The 18,950-nt window shown below is 33.0% G+C and overlaps 1 protein-coding gene across 4 annotated transcripts in view; it reads right to left on the bottom strand.

The window, feature by feature from the left end:
* Window positions 1–18,950, bottom strand: part of LOC106460608 (calcium/calmodulin-dependent protein kinase type II alpha chain-like) — a 59,401-nt gene that overhangs the window by 24,193 nt on the left and 16,258 nt on the right. For all 4 annotated transcript variants that reach the window (XM_022387372.1, XM_022387373.1, XM_022387374.1 and 1 more), the window contains exons 6-12: window positions 18,651–18,723; window positions 17,009–17,111; window positions 6,448–6,531; window positions 5,325–5,419; window positions 3,614–3,736; window positions 1,976–2,059; window positions 1,021–1,063 (exon numbers count right to left, since the gene is read on the bottom strand). In XM_022387372.1, the coding sequence (XP_022243080.1) occupies window positions 1,021–1,063; window positions 1,976–2,059; window positions 3,614–3,736; window positions 5,325–5,419; window positions 6,448–6,531; window positions 17,009–17,111; window positions 18,651–18,723 (605 nt within the window). The remainder of the gene's footprint in view (window positions 1–1,020; window positions 1,064–1,975; window positions 2,060–3,613; window positions 3,737–5,324; window positions 5,420–6,447; window positions 6,532–17,008; window positions 17,112–18,650; window positions 18,724–18,950) is intronic.

The raw sequence follows: 18,950 nt of genomic DNA, 5'->3' as shown, positions 1-18,950 counted from the left end.
AACCGTACCTACTACTACTAACCTACGGACGGTCGTACGTAACGTAGTACGTCGTCGGTACTAAGTAAGTAAGTATAGTAGAGTAGTATATATATATATTATTTTTGTGTGTGTGTGTGTGTGTGTGTGTGTGTGTGTGTGTGTGTGTGTGTGTGTGTACAATAACTGTTATGGTGATAACCAGATCAAGAATATGAATTATAATTATCATTAATTTTATTTAAGTCATTCACAGATCAGATTTTAGATTGCAACCTACTGTCCCATACATAACATTTCCAACTGAATAGCACTAAACATGCTGTTTTATTCCTAATACTGGAAGTTAGAGACTATAATGCTGTAATTAAGGACATACACTATAATCTATAAAGTCAAGCATTGGAATCTATACTGTAAATATAAATGCTAGATACTTAAATCTACACTGTCAAATTAAAGATGGACACTGGAATATATACTGTCTTGCTTCAGGCTGGACACTATAATCTATAATACTATTCTTAAGCTTGAACATTGGAACCTACTAAACTAAGCTTAAGACTGTATGCTGGAGCCAAAACTGCTATACTTACTCAAATACTGGAATCTATACTACCAATATAAACATTGGACACTGAAACCTACACTACCAAATTAAGATTCGACACTGGAACCTACACTACCATGCTTTAGGTTGGTTATACAGAAACCAAACTGTCATGATTAAGATTAATTATTAGAACCTACTTTAATACACTTAATACATTTTCTTGTACTTGATGAAGTAAACTTCTTTTCCCACAAGTACTCAAGTTATTGGGTCTTATTTTATTATGTGCATGTTTAAATGTATGGTTAAATTACCAATAATTTTAAAACTCAGAAATTAAAAAGAAAACTGAACTGTTAAAATTATAATATATGTTTTTTTGGCTTTAAGCAATACCAATGTTAATTAAAAGATGGTAAAGACATTTTGATTTTTTTTGTACTCAACACAGAAAATAATCTAATAAACACAAGTGTCACAGAACTTACTTGAGAAGTTTCTTGTAGCTAGCATGGTGGTTAAAATAGCTCCCTAAAAGAATTATTAAAAAAATTATAAAACTTTTAGTTACTACTTAATACTCTTTACATAAACTGATCTTTCAAGTAATTTACAAATTCTTTTGGTGAGTTCTCTACTTGCCATATATATTAAGATTATGTACATGTCAAGCTTATGTTCTTCAAATTTTTTGCTACTTTTTAGTTCTTATAAAAATCAAAGTGTTCTTTTAATTCTATAAAAATTATTTCATTTCATTTCAAAATATCAAATACTTTGATTTTTTATGATTAATGACACATAATAAAGTCACTTCTTTCATTAACTTACATTTTACATAGCTCAAGTTATTATATGCCTATGTACATTTTGTTTAAAAAGGTCAAGTTCAAATATTTTAAACTTTTTTAATGGAGTTTTATGCAAAACAGAAAACACAAGAAGCAGTTTCATACTAAAGTATTACAGTACACCTAGGTGTCCCAAGCACTATGGCATACAGTACACCTAGGTGTCCCAATTATTTCAAGCACAAAGATGTCCCAAGTATTGCAGCATACAACATATCTAAGTGCCCTAATTATTACAATATACAACAGATCTAAGTATTAAAGCATCAAAAAAGAATGTAATAAATTCTACACAGAATACGCAAAAAAAATTTTTACTTTTAAAACCTATGCAACTACAGTGTAATATTAAATTCATTAAAAACATCTACCTCTTCTCTAGGTGTGCTTGTAAGTTCAGCACAAGAAAACAATTGTTTGAATCTCTCCCAACATTCTGACATTACAGACTTATGGTTAAGTTATATGTTACCCCACCCATACAGAAAGAAAGTTATCACCTATAGTTATTGATATACACCTCCACTGACCCAGCTGATAAACAACACCACCTAGTGACCTAAATTTCCAATGCATACAGGATAATTTTTACCTTAAGTTTACGACGAGCATTAAACTTCTTGAGACATTCAACAGTTTCTTGACGGTGAAGCGTTGATGCAATTCTCTCACGTTGCTGAAAAAAAAACAGTAAAAGCACTTATACTTAAATTAAACTGACTGTATACACACAAAAAAAAAAAGATTTACTCTTGAAAACTTTGTCAATACATTGATACAAATTGACAATCACAAAGTTCAGATATTTAATCCTGAATTGATAAGTTTAGAGTTTAATCTAAAAGCGAGGTAGGTAAATAGAAATTGATAAGCACTTATACATTTAAGTTAAAGACATATACATATATGAATACTGTTAAACAAAGCACTGATTATAAAAACAGTGAAACTTCACCACCAGCTAATATTTAAGTCTAATGGATTAAAGTCCACATCTTACAGTTTGTTCAATCATAAAACACATACTCATACTTAAGCTTACTGTGCACAATATATAGTTATGTTTTACACTAGTTATTATTTAAAGCTTGATTATATCTTAAATAAATTATACACAACATACAGAACTCTGTACACCAGAGAATAAATAGTATTATATATATATATACCATATTTATATGGTGCAAAAAGTATAGACATCTTCATTAAAAGAAACTACCTTTAATATAACATTACAAGCACACAGGTGACTAAATTGGGTTTATACTTCACATATGAAGATTCATAGATAACTAAAAACAAATCTGACTCACAAAAAAAATATTCTAATGATGTGATGACATTAAAATTGAACATAAGTAATACAAAATGAATTCATCCAGTATGATCAACCAAATGTAAGAACTTGAAAAGACTTGAATCAATTTCATCACAACAAATCTGAATTTAGGCATGGTTCAACATGGCTAAACCACATAGGTAATGAGAAAGTTAGAGCACTGCATAGCAAATACACTTATACAACAAGCACCAATTTAGGCATGGTTCAACATGGCTAAACCACACAAGTAATGAGAAAGTTAAAGCATTGCATAGCAAATACACATACAACAAGCACCAATTTAGGCATGGTTCAACATGGCTAAACCACATAAGTAATGAGAAAGTTAAAGCATTGCATAGCAAATACACTTATACAACAAGCACCAATTTAGGCATGGTTCAACATGGCTAAACCACATAAGTAATGAGAAAGTTAAAGCATTGCATAGCAAATACACTTATGTAACAACCACCAATTTAGGCATGGTTCAACATGGCTAAACCACATAGGTAATGAGAAAGTGAGAGCATTGCATAGCAAATACACTTATACAACAAGCACCAATTTAGGCATGGTTCAACATGGCTAAACTACATAGGTTATGAGAAAGTTAGAGCATTGCATAGCAAATACACTTATACAACAAGCACCAATTTAGGCATGGTTCAACATGGCTAAACCACATAGGTTATGAGAAAGTTAGAGCATTGCATAACAAATACACTTACACAACAAGTACCAATTTCAGTGTGGTTCAACTCGGCTACACCACATAGGTAATCAGAAATCTAAGTTATTGCATGGCAAACAAACTTACACAACAAGTACCAATCTAGGTGTGGTTCAACATGTCTACACCACACAGGTAATCAGAAAATTAAAGCACTGCATAGCAAATACACTTACACAAATCCATGGATGTTTTAGGGCTTCTGCTGCTGTGATTCTCTTTACTGGGTTAACAGTCAACATGCTATTTATGAGATTCTTTGCTTCTGGGGTTACAGTATCCCATTCAGGTGATGGATACTGAAAATATAAACTCTTCCTCAATTTCCAGTTTAACCAGAATATAAAATGGAGATCACTATTAGAACATAATTTACACACAAAAGTTAAAAACGGTTTTGAAAAGATTCATTGTATACTTACCAATTACTAGTCTTAATCTTCAGACAGTAAGACATTCTTATTCTTAATGAGATCAATTTCTTATTTTGTAACAATAGATTTTTTTTAAATGAAGTTTCATATCAATGTCTTCTCTAGCAAAACTAAAACTTTTCAGTAATGCTACAAAAAAATATTCCAAAGAAAAACTAAGTCCTATATTAAGGTAAGTAAATATTCAATATTTAATTTTTCTTTTTGTAAAACTTTTCTGAAATGTTTTTTGACCATCTGTGAACTAGTATGCATCTGAATTTTTGAGGTGGATGATATTTTAGTTCTTGTGATGTGATGAAAGTCTTAACATAAAGACCCAATCATGATCTAATTTTAATCTTCAAACAAATACAGTTCATAGAAATTTAAATACCAAGACTATCCACTCAAACAAAAATGTCTCTAATAAATATTCTAATTAGAATCTCACAATGTAAGAAAAATAACATTGTATGATATACCATTTCAAGTCCTAAAGTATTTATACATTTTTGGAGTTTATTTACAATATATTAAAAACACTTTCCTTGAGTTCCCCAACCATGACAAATCATAAGTGACAATTTTGCCAATGTCAATTAACAAAATTTTGGAAAAAAAAAAAAGGTTAATCTAAACAGTTGATAACAAGCTTGAATAACTCTGACAAACATACACACACACATACATACTATATCTATACATTAAAATGTGAAAAACAATTATGTTTTACATTATGCTGTTGCATTAGTTTTAGCTTATCAAAGATACTTTAAATGTATTCAGATATTAACTATTATTAAAACTCATGGTACACGAGTTAGGATAAGGTATTTCACTTTATACAGCTATGATATTTTAAATTAGAAACTATTTATCTTTCTAGCAAAATCATAAAAATTTACTTCTTACAGTAACCATGTAGTTGATATACATTTTTTGAATTATCAAAGAGCAATAATACTTCAAAATATAGATTTCACCAAGTTTAATATCAAACTGAAATGTTGTTTAATTATTTTAGAACCCTTCATTTTTTTATGGCTATTTGAACAAATCACAGTCTTTAATGAGTTTTAATCTTAGTTTTTATTGGATTTATAGGTAAAAAATAAAATATTTTTATATTTCATCCATCATGACATTACATTAACTCAATTAATTACTACCTATAATTTCATTCTCTGTTGCCCTTTTGATGCCCACTACTAACTACATAATAATCACAACCTTCATGAGGATTATAACACAACTTCCACTTAAAATTTATGTTATCCATGTTTCTCAATAATCATTACTTATATCTTTGCACATTACTTAAATCTATGTTGCACATATCACTTAATATTCATTATTCTAACACAACTTTTTTAAAAATTTATAACTTTGTAATCATTATTTCTATATATCACTTAATATTCATTTACTTACACCTTTGCTGTACACATTACTATATAGTTAGTTTACTTACATCGTATGAACCAGCTTTGATCTGAGCATAAAGCCTATGCTGATCTTCATCCCAAAATGGAGGATAACCCACTAACAAGATATACAGGATCACACCTGTAAGGGGTAAATGCAGATGTATATGCTTATGATCAATAAGAACTGACTAAAGAATAGGATGTAAATTTTATACTAGTTGTACTTCTGCAGGGTTCCCAAAAGTTTTCTGTTTCAAGAGTAAATAAAACCAAAATTAAGAGTAACAAGTATTTTTAATTCTTGCTTTTGAAGTTCATACATCATGCTGTGTTGTAGCCTACAGAGTGCATAATGTTTCTCATGATTCATGGCATGTGCACATTTTACTGATGTCACGACTGTACAAATTGCAATGTTAAGCATCTCTTATGTGACATCATTTGTGTCTACTGACTGACTAACTGACAGACAACATATACTACTGTATAGTGGTGTGAGTGGTTAAAACAGGTGATCCCTCCAGGTGGCCTTCAGGCCCCTTTTGGTGAAATTAACTGACCAGAAGCAATCCCCATGTTCATTCAAAAACATTACATATGTAACACACTAATTTCTCATAATATACACCTTTGAATACTAGTATATGATCCCAAAAACAGATCAACATAAATATTCTGGTATTCAAAGATTACCAGCAAGAAAGCCTAAAAAAGTTGAACTAATTTCTTTAAATAAAAATAATAGAAATTGGAAATATTTAACATTTTTCAGTAGGCCATGATATTACAATTGTGACAAATCTGTTTCTGAATTCCAGCCTGTAGTATTATAAGAATATTTTTTAGGAGAAAACACAAGAATTGTAACAAATGTTTCTAAATGTCAGCCTGTAGTATTAACAATATTTTTCAGTAGACCACGATATCATAACTGTGATAAATTTGTAGCTTAATATTTACATTTATTATTATAACAAGATCATTTTTATATGTGAAGATTTTTAAATCATTAACTTTTTAAACGGAGGGTTATATGAGAAAAAAAAAATTGTCTTAGAAAAATGTAAGAAACAATACAGACAAACCCTGTTCTTCTACCACTTTATTTTCAAAAGCTAAAAGTAAATATTTAATGTAATGTGCAATAAAAGATGGGATGTTGCTCACCACATGCCCATATATCAACTGGTTTTCCATAAGGATCTTTCTTGAGAACCTCTGGTGACAGGTAGCCTGGGGTTCCTGCAAAACCTAACAAGTACAAAACAGTGAGAGATATTGCACATTAATTTCATTTTTCATTGCATATCTTACCTTGTTTTACTTTAAATGGTAAGTAAAATTTGTATTTTTGTGCCAAACTGATAAACAATTACTTAAAAATACCTTAAGAGAATATATTGTCACATTTACTATAACTCCAGGTTTTGGGTCTCAAAAAAAAAAAAAATTCTACTAATTTACTTAATCTCAATTTACCCGTACACGTAAATATATTGATACCCTTCTATCAATGCTACAGTATTAAACAGTTCATAGTATAAGCTTAAAGTATTACATTCCTAGAGAACAAATGTTTTAAGCTGAACTAATGATTGTGTAAAACACAAGAGGTTGTTATTCAGGTAATCATAATCTTTTTTTGTTAATTAAATGGCTTAGAATTTCTAAATTTCTATCACACGATGAAATCCCACAATCAATGAACAGTGGAAATAGTTACAAGCAAAATTGTAAATAAAAACACTTAGGAATTCTCTGTGTAACCTAAACTAGAGATTAACCCTCTCGCTCAAGGTATCTTTTACTGCACATAACACAAGGTTTTAGTGTCTTAGATTCAAAATCTTATTAAACTACTTTTTGTTATGCTATACCAATTAGTATAGCATAAAATCATAGCTAACAATCCATATTTAAACGGTATACAAGTTTTAAGTTCTTAATTTTATAAGGCAATATTTAAAAATATCCTGATTTCCACTAGTGTGACATTTTCACTAGGTAAATTCTCATCTCTATTTTATCCACCACACCCCCCAGAAACTATGAAATTAAACATAAATTACTCACTATAAAAAATCATCATTGCTCAGACAAACCATAATTTTGATAGCTTTTAATTTTGTTTGGTTACAGAGCTATCAAATGGAAAATCAGACCCCTCCTGCCACATCCTCTCTTTTACGATTTGTTAATAGTTCTCTCTTACGTTTAATTAGATATTACCTATAATCAATAGAAAATCAAGGTTTTCATCTATCAAATGACATATTGTATAACATTGTGTTCTGAACAGAAAATAGTCAATTTTACTTCTAATTCAACTTTGGTTCCCATGGGAATCACAATGGCTAGCTTGGATACATTTGTTACAGCTCTTGTTGCATAGTTAGAAAGCCAGAAAAACTGTGATTGTTAGAGGAAATTGTCTGCTTTTTGCATGTTATTAGTCTATGTTCTTTGGTGCATTATTTAAATAAATAAAAATTATTTAATGAACTACTATCATTAATTTAAAAAAGTAGGGTTAACTGTCATAAATAGTTGAGAGCAAAAAAAAAGAATATTCGGTTAAGTACTTTATTTCTTGTTTTTTACATTTATTCTTTATTTTTTATTATACAAGTAACTAAAATGTAGAAACAGAGACCTCTTTAGGTTAGATTAGGTAAAACAAACAACATTAATAATAATATAATAAAAAATATTTTATGAGTCACTCACGCAAGCAACTCAGAGTAGCTCATGGAAAATGTAATTCGATAGTGTAACATGAGCTGCACATTCTCCACATGATTTACAACTTATAATGGTGGGAATAGTAGTTAGACACAGATCAAAGAGCAATCAAAAGGGCAATAAAACAATAAAATGTAATTATAAAAAGATGTATTCTGTTACGAGTTTAAAGCTACTTAAGATAAATTAATGCAGTTTCACGCTACATTTGAAGTCATTCTAGAAAGAAAAGGAGGGTAATTTAGATTTAAATTTTTTTGGTGGTTACGAGGTTAGTCAAATTGATCAACTTTGTATAGAGTTAGGATAGAGAAAATAACAGAAAAGGAATAAAGTTTTACTGAAAACAAACCTTTGAAGTGTATTTAGGAGGTTTTAGAGATTACACAAATCAAATTTGAGATTTTTGAGATGAAGAAAAGTATTTTTAATCTTCATATGAAAACCATATATACACACAATATATCAAAAGTTAGTAGTATCAGATCTATAAAGACTTTATACGAGTACAAAAAGATCACATGGTCGGTCAAATTGACCGAGCCCGTGTGGAAAGAGTTAATTAACAGACATCTGAAACAAAATATTACAATTTCATATTTATGTAATAATTGGTATTCTTTATAAAATGTCACTCATAAGTTAAAAAATTGTTTTTTAAATCTACTTTTCACAGTATCAAGTGATATTTCTGAATTTAGTGATGAATACATGTGAAATTGCACAAACATTCAATGCAACTTGACCCTTTTACTACAGGTGGATGGATTCCACACAGCCTGTATCCCCCAAAGCAGTTATATTGTAAATTTTTAAAATGTACTCGTATCTTCACAAAATTTTGCAGATTATCAGTGAGCATTACAAGGCTTTCGTACACAAATATAATATTTTTTAATTAATTTTTAAATACTTTTATGAATTGAAAATTGTCAAATTTCACATACAAAATCTCTATAACCTCCAGATAATTACCAACCCCCCCTTTTTTTTAGAAAAAACATTATATTTTATCTGTCATTTTCATTATTGTGTCTCTATATGGGTTTTATTGATTTGACTGACCTTGTAACCATCATAAAAAAAACAATTAATAAATAGATATAACTTATGCTTTTTTCATTTTAGAATGACTGCAAGTTATGATGAAAACACAAATGTTTAGTATAAGTAGCTTAAATCTTGTAACATTATACATTTATACATGTATATTACTTTTTATTGACCTTTTAGCCGTGTCTGACTAACACTACAGAAGTTACAATGATGTGGTGCACATACACTCATGTTGTTGTATCAAATACTTTAATCCCACTACTTTAACTACTGTATGACTTAATCCATGCCTGTTAGTTAAATACATGTATGTCTTAGTCAGGATTACCAATGAGGAGCAGTATTTCCTAAAGCCAGTCAAACCCAAAGATGCTTGTTATGTTAGAAAATATTTCAGGCCATTTAAGATTTTAACAATTTCCTAAACTGAAAATGTATTTCTGAACAGATACTTACCTCCTCTCACAAAAAGCTTTCTCGATTAGTACTGCCCTCTATTGGTGCAAATTTTTCACTCGCCACTAGCCTTGTAACCTCCACTTCTTTCTGCATATCTAATGCAAGTGATCATGCAGCAATCCTCCACCAATAGGAGGATGACACAACCCCTATTGTAACTAGTGCCCCGTCTAATAATGCAATTGTTAATCACTTCGAGATTGGCCATGAACAAATCAACAAATACACCAGAAATGGGGATGATGTGTGGGAAATGTGAGCTAAAGTTTTCAGTTTTGGAAAATGTTAACTTTCAATACAATATCTTACCTCCTCTCACAAAAAGCTAGAATCCCACATTGAACTGGTGTAGGGCCTGTGAGAAGTTCATCCTCCTTTAGAAAGTTCCAAAAGAAAAATGTGGTGTGGAAAAGGAATTAGAAACATTACACCAGTGAGAGACTGCACCACTTCTGATCCAGGTATACCCTTCCCCCTCGAGTAGTGTTGCTAAAACAAAAGGGTGGAAACATGGATGGACCCCAAAATGTGTTCATCATTAATGGGACCCTTAGGTGTCAAGTGGTTAGGGCACAACAGACTGTAAATGGGAATTTGACCTTAAACAACACCTGGCAGCATCTAGAATTATACATCAGATCTGTGGTAGGAAGAGGGTCCTCTACCTTTCACCTCAAAAATGGGTACATGGGAGGGAAGACAAGCTTCTGTACCAAGAACCCATCTCCACAGTTGTGCATCTCCAACACAACCAACACTGGATCCACCAGGAACCAACATCCAACAGATGGTAGAAAGTAAGGAGAGCTAATGAGGTATTCACCTCCTGTCCTAAACCTGGCAGCATTGGGAATATCTCGTCCAGTCCACAGTAGGAACAGGTAACCCAGTCTTACACATGCTGGAATTCATGTATGTAATATCCAGTTTCAACTAACAGCAGATCCACCAGTAACTGCAATCCAACATACAACAGGAAAATGAAGTGGGACCTCAATTTGGAGGGAGGAGGTTACCAGCCAAACACATGTGAGGACTTATGTGGCTGGATCGTCTCCAGCCAATGCGTGACTTAACTTGGAACCGACATCAGGAAAATGGTAGGAATGAGGAATATCCCAAGCAGAGGGGCAAACTGTGATACATAGATACATGGCAGAGTGCTACAAACAACACCTGTCAGCATCTGGAATTGTATATCAGGTCTGCAGTAGAAAAGGTGTCATGTCATCAACATCAACAGAATGCCACCACCCTACTCTCAACTGAGTGGAATTGTGCTTCAGTCAGAAGGACTGGACCCCAAGGTCCACCACACCAGCAGCTAGAAACTGGAAAGTGGCAAGGACTCCCATGCTCCAATAGAAAAAAAAGGGGACAAAATGCATTGGAGAGTCCAGAGGCCTGCAGCACTGGAGACAGTGTAATTGGTGACTGTGATATCCTACTTTTAAAAGTAGAGCTACCACTTGGATGGAGTTGATCAACCAACACCTGGCGGCATCTAGAATTGTACATCAGGTCTGCAGTAAGAAGAGACCGAATGCCACAGAGCATCAGAGATGGGACTTACCCCTGTCTGCTTTACACATGAAGTCCATCAGTGTACAGTCTGGAACGAACATATCTATGAAGAAAAGACCACAAGATATATCTACAATTGGTCCTATGGAATACTTCATCTCAACAGTGTGCATAATATGATTCTGCAACACGTTATATTGTTTGAGGCATAATATATGATACTGATGCATAGATAACAATCATATGAAGTCAAACAACCAACACCCAGCAGCATCTGGAATTGTACATCAGGTCCAAGGTAGGAAACACCTCAACATTATAGTTATCTAGCATGGTCACAGGACATACAATGTGGATTTGATACAAAGTATACCTGGTCAGGCACCACTCACCAAAGAGCACAATTCCAAACACATATTGTAAAAGGTCCCTGTAAAGAAATGAAAAACAAACTGAGTAGCCCATATACCCACCTCAATGATATCCTCTCATGGAAGACAGCAAAAGAGCAGTCAAGAACATGGTAAGGTGACAAATCTGACAGGTTAAAACACAAAAACGACAACAAACATCCAGAGAAAAGGAAGAATATGCCAAGTGATCTAATCCATAATAGGAGTGGGGAGGAAAAAAAATCACGGGAAAGGGTAGGATTTCAGTAAAGAAACAAATTGCCCTAGGAACTAACAAAGAATTCAGTGCATGTGTTAGAAAACCAAGGGCTCTGGCCGAGCAAAGGAATCGGATAAGAACAGAATGGACCTAAAGATGGGAGAATAAGAGAATGGAAAAAGGAATGAAAACAATCTCCAGATCAGATGAAGTCAGGCACATAAAGAACAGGAACTAAGAAACAAACATGGAACAACCTGATCACAAAAAACATAGAAAAAACGGTGACAACAGGCCAACAACATGAGGAACAGGGACAGCAAATAAAATAATGAATCTGCCAACAATGGTTAAAATTGAGGATTATAAAAAGCATGAAGGACAACATGAAGATTCCAAACCCTGGAGAGAAGCTGAGCAGGGGTACGAGCAATGGAGAATGAATGAAATAACATAGCCAGGAAACGAGAATGCATCACAGAAGCAAAACCGGTAAACCGAAAAGGGAAGACAAAAATTGCCCAAAAGCTAAGTGAAAAAGGACAGCATGAGGAATGGAAGTAATGAAAGGACAATAACCTAGGTGTATAGATCAACAGTGTGATGTATATCAATAACTCTGGGAAACTGTAAAAAAGGAAGGACAAGAAAACCAAGGAAGTGATATGACTGGAAAGACCTGACCCTTCCAGTGAGGGACAAGATAAAAGCCACACATGAAGACAGAAAGGATGGACATTGCATGTTGGATTGTGACTGATGAAGGAGGTGAAGGCAGATAAAGAGGAGGAGACACCAAAAACCATTACAGAAAAGAAAACCATGAGAGTCGTTCAAGATGGTGCCATCAGTCAAACTCAACATGAGAGTTGTGAACTATTGACAGAACATTAGGAAGAAGACAAATAGGCAGACATATACAGGGGGAATGACTTGCCCATTCCCAACAGAGAGAATCTACTGCCCCCACCAAGGAATGAGGAACAAGAAGCGAAAAATGGGGAAGGTGTGTATCAAGATGAGATGCAAAACTGTCCAAATTGGGGACACTCCAAATTGTCCACAGCACCCAAAAAACTAGAGGATCCAAAGACTACCCCATCAGGAGAATCCTGTCAGGACAGGATAGCTGATTTATGACCAGATTCATTGTCTCCCACCAACAACATGGCCATAAATCGATTTAATGACAGTAGGCTCAAAATACAGGAGAACCAAAGTTTGAAAACAAAGGACACCCAGCCAGATGCCCCCCATGCATGGTTGTGTAGGACCCTACCATTGAATTATCAGATTGAAACATCACAACCTTGTCTCAAAGAGCTAGTAGGAATGAAAGTACTGTCCAACAAACAACAAGAAGTGTCAAAAGAGTGAAATGGAGAGCAGAGTCAAAAAGAGTTCCCTGCCACCAAGTCTCCCTGGTATCAAGAGATGCTCTCTAAATGGAATAAGAATAATTAAAAAAAGGTGACAATCTGGATGAGAAGAAGGAAGAGGAACCTCAGCAGCAATAGTGATCATATCTAACCAACAATCAATATAAATTGTTAGTGACAGGAAAGAGTAAGAAGAACATCCAAGGGTTTCCAAACAAGACAGCATCTGATGATCCAGAAACCCACAGAGGAAAGAGCATGTTGGCTTGACCAAGATGAATGAGGGTTGCAAGAGATGCCCTTGTCTCCAAACAAGAGGGAACTTCACATGCAATAAGGAAAGGGAGAAGATGAAAAGCCACCTAGAGAATGTACCAAAGCTCTAAATCGAAGAGGAGAAGGTTGGTCCCAACCACGAATTGAGATGAAAAACACCCCAAGAAATTAGAAATTGATCAGGTGTGATAAATTAAATCCCCTCTGTGATGAGCCAACCCACACAGGCAGCTTCCCAAAGAAGAAACTGAGTAAGGAGAGCAGATAAGGCCAGTGAGGTAGCTATAAATATCCAGCCATCCAAACAAAAATGTACACTAAGCTCAGAGAAGGAAGCAGATGAGCTAAGGTCTAGACCACTCGGCTAAACACAGAGGGAGCAGAGGCAAAGCCAAACAAAAACACCCTAAACTGAAAACACAGAAAAATATCTGTATGCCATGGAACTGGGAATGTGGAGACGTATTCGACACATTGACCAAAGTCATCCACAAAACAGGAGTGAAAACCACTAATGAGAATGATCTCCTCACAGAAGGGACCCTAGAGAAGTAAGAACCGAGCCACTTCTAACTGATACCACAATGAAACTGGTTTCCACTGAGGGTTGAAGATGGTGATATAACAGGCGGAAACAAGTAGAAAGGGAGTTATGGACACTTGCTGAAACAATCACAGTCTCCAATTAGGCAGGAAGACCCCCAACACCTCATGATAGAGAAAAAGCTGCCATGCACATTGCATGTAATGAAGAGGAGGGCAAAAGAACCCTAAAAAAACAGGATCCCAAAATAGAAGAACTACATTGCAAAAAAGAGATACTACTATGACCAACAGAAAAAAACAAAGAAATAGAACCACCCCAACCAAAAGCCAATGGGAAGATAAAACACAGACAATAATGGATAATGTAATAAATGAACAGGAAAGTTCCGAGGTAGAGAAACACAACCAAAGCATCAGGGTCCGAACCGTACATTGGAAGGAAAAAAAATCCAAAAGGTGTGAGGGAAATTATGGGTAGGTGGAACAAGAAAAGCAAAAATATGGTAGACCAACATACACAGGGGACAAAGCATACTGACCCCCGAATGCATGTGTACCCCAAAACAATGAGTATAAACCACATTATCTGGGTAAGAAAAAAAACTAAAGCCCAAAGATTAACCCCAAAGAGGGCATAGGTAAAATCCAAGGAAACAGGAGACAAATACAAAAAATAACATACCAGGTGAAACAATGGCTACAAGAGGTGAAGTAAGCCTAGGCAAGACCCCCCCTCAAAATGACACATGGAAAAGCATATTCAGAAGGGTAAGAAACAAACTATCCTAAGTCACATTCACCCATTAAGATACGCTTAAGTGTGGGATGGCAGGCTACTCAACAGGTTATTCCCAGAATAATTATTGCCAAAAATGGCATAATTCCCAACAGAACATAACCATCACACCTGCAGCCAATAACTGTGTTATCGCCCCCATAAACATGAATGGGAAATTTGCAATAGCAGTGGTAGTAGTGACCACCTGAAACTGCGAGTGCATAACTCACAAAGTCAAAAACAAAAAGTTAGAAAAGGAAGAGTAGATAATGAAATTTAAATTGCAACTCTCTGCTAAAAAAAAAAAAAAGAGGAAAAATGGCAGTGATGAAATTAGAAAGAAAAATGTGTGGATTAAATCATGAGTGAAAACAAACATGTTTGTACACTAAGACTGCCAATCAAGAAGTGATTAACAAGTGCATTATTAGACAGGGTGCTAGTTATGATAGGGGTAGTGTTACACTCCTATTGGTGGAGGGTTGCTGCATGATCATTGGAGGTAAGTATGCTGAAAGGCTAGTTGCGAGCAAAAAATTTGTAGCAATAGAGGGCAGCTTTTTGTGAGGAGGCAAGATATGGTATCAGAACTTCTTTTTCAATATTTTGTGAAAAAAGCACAAATCTCTGATCATTAATTAATAATGACATTGTGACTTTCTGTTTACATTATTTCATCTAATAAAAGGTAAAGATTATCCTTGAATTAATAATAATAATAATTAACTGAGGGTTAATAAAGTACTCAGATTGCTAATGCAAACCTAAAGTTACAGTTAAACCAGATTACTGCTTAAATCCTTTTGTGAGAAAACAGTGCATTTTATTAATTTTGTCTTTTATTTATAATTATAATTATTAAGTTATAATTATTTTTTTATTTTTACTGGAACTACATTATATATTAGTCCTCTTCATCTGCAGTTACATCACATTCCATACGAATAGGACGTCAGTATGATATGTAGTTCATAATGAACAAGATTTCAAAATTAAAGACACTTTAGCCATCAATAAGCTCAAACTGAAGTTGAATTCTAATTCATTAGCAGTTGAAATCTGAAAAGTGCGAGTGACTTCATGTACTGGCACTGTATCTTCATTCAGCTTTATCTGAATGTGAGAATCTACATTCTATATCAGGACTTGTGTGCCAAGACTTTCAAACTCTTGTTCACATTAAATAACTTTAACCCTTCCTCCAGATGATTAATTAACACAGATGCACTGTTTCTAATACCGGTGCTTCAATCCTGAAGTGCAAGAAATTTCACTAGTCTCCTTAAGATAATCTGCCTTCCTCCCAAGATATATTACACCTTCATATAAAATGTCACTAATAATGATCAATAAGCTTGTCATTTAGGAGTCCATGAAGTTCTTTTAATCTTCAAAACTAAATTAATATGAACTAAACCCCCCACCCCCTAAAAAAATTATTAAAAGAAATTTACCCTGAAAAAAAAAAAAAAAAAAAGGTAAACAAAACATAAGTAACCAAGACTTAAGATTCATTCTTATTCCTATATAATAATATTAGCATTCTGAGATTCACCCTATGTTATCTTTACATAAATTAAAAAGTAGAACTTAAGAAATGTTGTACTTACAAGCTTTGTATAATTAATTCTTTCACAATTTTAACAGAATTTTGTATTTATCAATGTTGAGATTTGTACAAGAATTATATATTCTTGTTTTAAAGACATTATTAAACTTGTGATAACATTATCACATCACATCCAACCAATTCCTTATTTCATCTTTCTACATGGATGTGTACATTGCAATCTAATACCAACTACCAACATAAATTAATATAAACATTTTTTAAATATAATTATTTCACAAGTCCTAGGTATAAAATGTGAAAATTGTGTTTATGAAACACCTATGGCCACCCTAATGTTACTGTATATTTAAGTTTCCCCACATTAATGATGTAGTACCTGTCTACAAGATGGGGGAAATTTTTCTATATACCAGTGACCTCAAAAGTTAATCGTGACTAGAAATTTGTATTTCGTATCTCTCGTACAAGTTTGCCCAAAATCGATCCATTCAATCGTGAAATATCCTGCTCACAAGATCAGGACAATGAATGGATGGAAGGGCCAAACCAATATGCCCCACTCTGCAATGTAGAGGGCATAAAAAGTTTTAAATGCTGTTAGTAAGGGAAAAACCTTGTCTCTGTTTCTTCTGAAAGGAATTTGTGTTAAATGCCTAAACAAATAGATAGCTCAGCCCTGTAGTTTTTTTAGTTTCTTTTTTTACAGTTTTAGATATTTAAACCTTGGATGCACAAAAAATGTACTATATTATTTATGTAATTTTTATTTTCTGATATACTTACCATACCAAGCTTGCTGGTCTCCCTGTACTTCAATAGCAAGACCAAAATCAGCAAGTTTTACAGCTGCTCCTTTAGCTTTGCTTGCAAGGAGTAAATTTTCTGGCTAAAAGATCAATAAGAGGCCAAAAAAGAAAAAAAACCCATGTACCCACTAACTGTGCTTATTTAATACATGTTATGGTAGCATAAATAAAAAAAAAAGCACTGCAAAATCACAAATAAATGTTGTTAGGGTTGTGACTAACAGCTCTAGCTTAACAAATTTTAAATTTACAGATAAATTTTAAACTTGTAAGTTAACTTCTTGAAGTTTTTTCTTTTTATATCAATAGCATAATTACTTCTAATCATTTTGCAAATTCTCTATTTGATATAAAAGTGCTGACTGATCTAGACCAGAGTTATCAAGTGTTGATTTCATCATTCTTGGTAATAGAACACCTAGGTGGAACAATTCAGAAATATGACACAGACAATGTCATGTGGATCAACTAAAAGTTTACCAGAAGTATTTTCCTTCACATATATCACAAAGTTTTAAGTGAAAAAACTTGTCCAGTAATGATGACAGACCAGTTATGATACACTAAATCTATTTCATCTTCCTAAGCTACTATTTTATTATTTGGAAATAATTATTATTAATACAGTAAGTGTAGGAAGTTTCATTCGACAGGTTATCTAACAAAGTAACATAGAAACTAATGGATAAACAAAAAAAACAAATTAATGCATAATTAAAACTTACATTCAGTCAAGAAAATCTACTTTGGCAACTTTTGCTCTTTGAGCAGTGTAATTCACTAAAGAGCATTTCAGAGGAGCCAGCTAATTAAGATGCAGGCTAATTACTTTAAAGCAAACACAACAGTCTACAGTAACATACTAAATTCAAACCAAAAAGAAAAGCTTTGATTTTGTTCGCTATTTGCCAATTAAGTGAATAGCAGTTTCCTTATAAAATGAACACCCAAAACCAAAGGAGCAACATTTTGTCTACAAAATACAATATAATTTGATTTTGAGTAAAAACCAACCATACAATTTAAATTCAACAGATCTTGCTTTGATAAAATGGGCTTGACTATGTCTGATAAAAGACACTTGTAAAGTTTATTGTGCGATAAAATCCTTTTTTGAGAATTTCACCCGTCTAGACAACCAGGCATCAACATATAATAATTAGTGGAACACACATATACAACCATTATCAAAACTCAATGATCAACTCTTAATGAATGTATGCAGTGACATTTTCTCCTATTAATTTTGAAATAAAACAGTGACAACCTTCAAACAAGACCCTCTATAAATAAACCTACTTTAATGAAAAGGAAAATACTAACCTCTTTTTCAAGAAAAAGTCCAAATGCAGCATAGCTTTATATTTCATTAAACGTTTTAAGAAAACGTTAAGGAATTAAAGAAATATGTTAACACAGTACATGGATAAACAGAATGATAAAAGTATTTAAGCTAACAAAAGATAAATCCCTCCTCAAGACTAAACAAGAACATAATATTCATGTATACTTAAAGATGTAATCATTAAAATAATATTTATTAAACACAATCTGAAATAAGGTGAACTGTATTAAACACTGCATACACAGTATAAAACAATAAAGATACATATACAGACCTTAAGATCTCTATGCACGATACTATTCTGATGACAATGGTTTACACTCTCCAAAATCTGCTGAATACAGTGGCTGAAAATAAAAAAAGATTCTGTATTTGTTTCGATGATTTATATTAATAATCAAATAAATGCAAAATACAATCAAGTTTCTAAATACCAATATTTAGATGCTCAGGTGTACATACAGCACTATAGAAATATATATATATATATATATATATATATATATATATATATTATTTTTATTTTTATTTATTTTATATACTTTATATACTATATAATAATAATAACTAATTA

Source organism: Limulus polyphemus, unplaced genomic scaffold, assembly GCF_000517525.1.
Source record: "Limulus polyphemus unplaced genomic scaffold, Limulus_polyphemus-2.1.2 Scaffold803, whole genome shotgun sequence".
Taxonomy (NCBI): domain Eukaryota; kingdom Metazoa; phylum Arthropoda; class Merostomata; order Xiphosura; family Limulidae; genus Limulus; species Limulus polyphemus.
The sequence above is the reverse complement of the archived record's forward strand: the minus strand, read 5'-3'. Positions and strand labels throughout refer to the sequence as shown.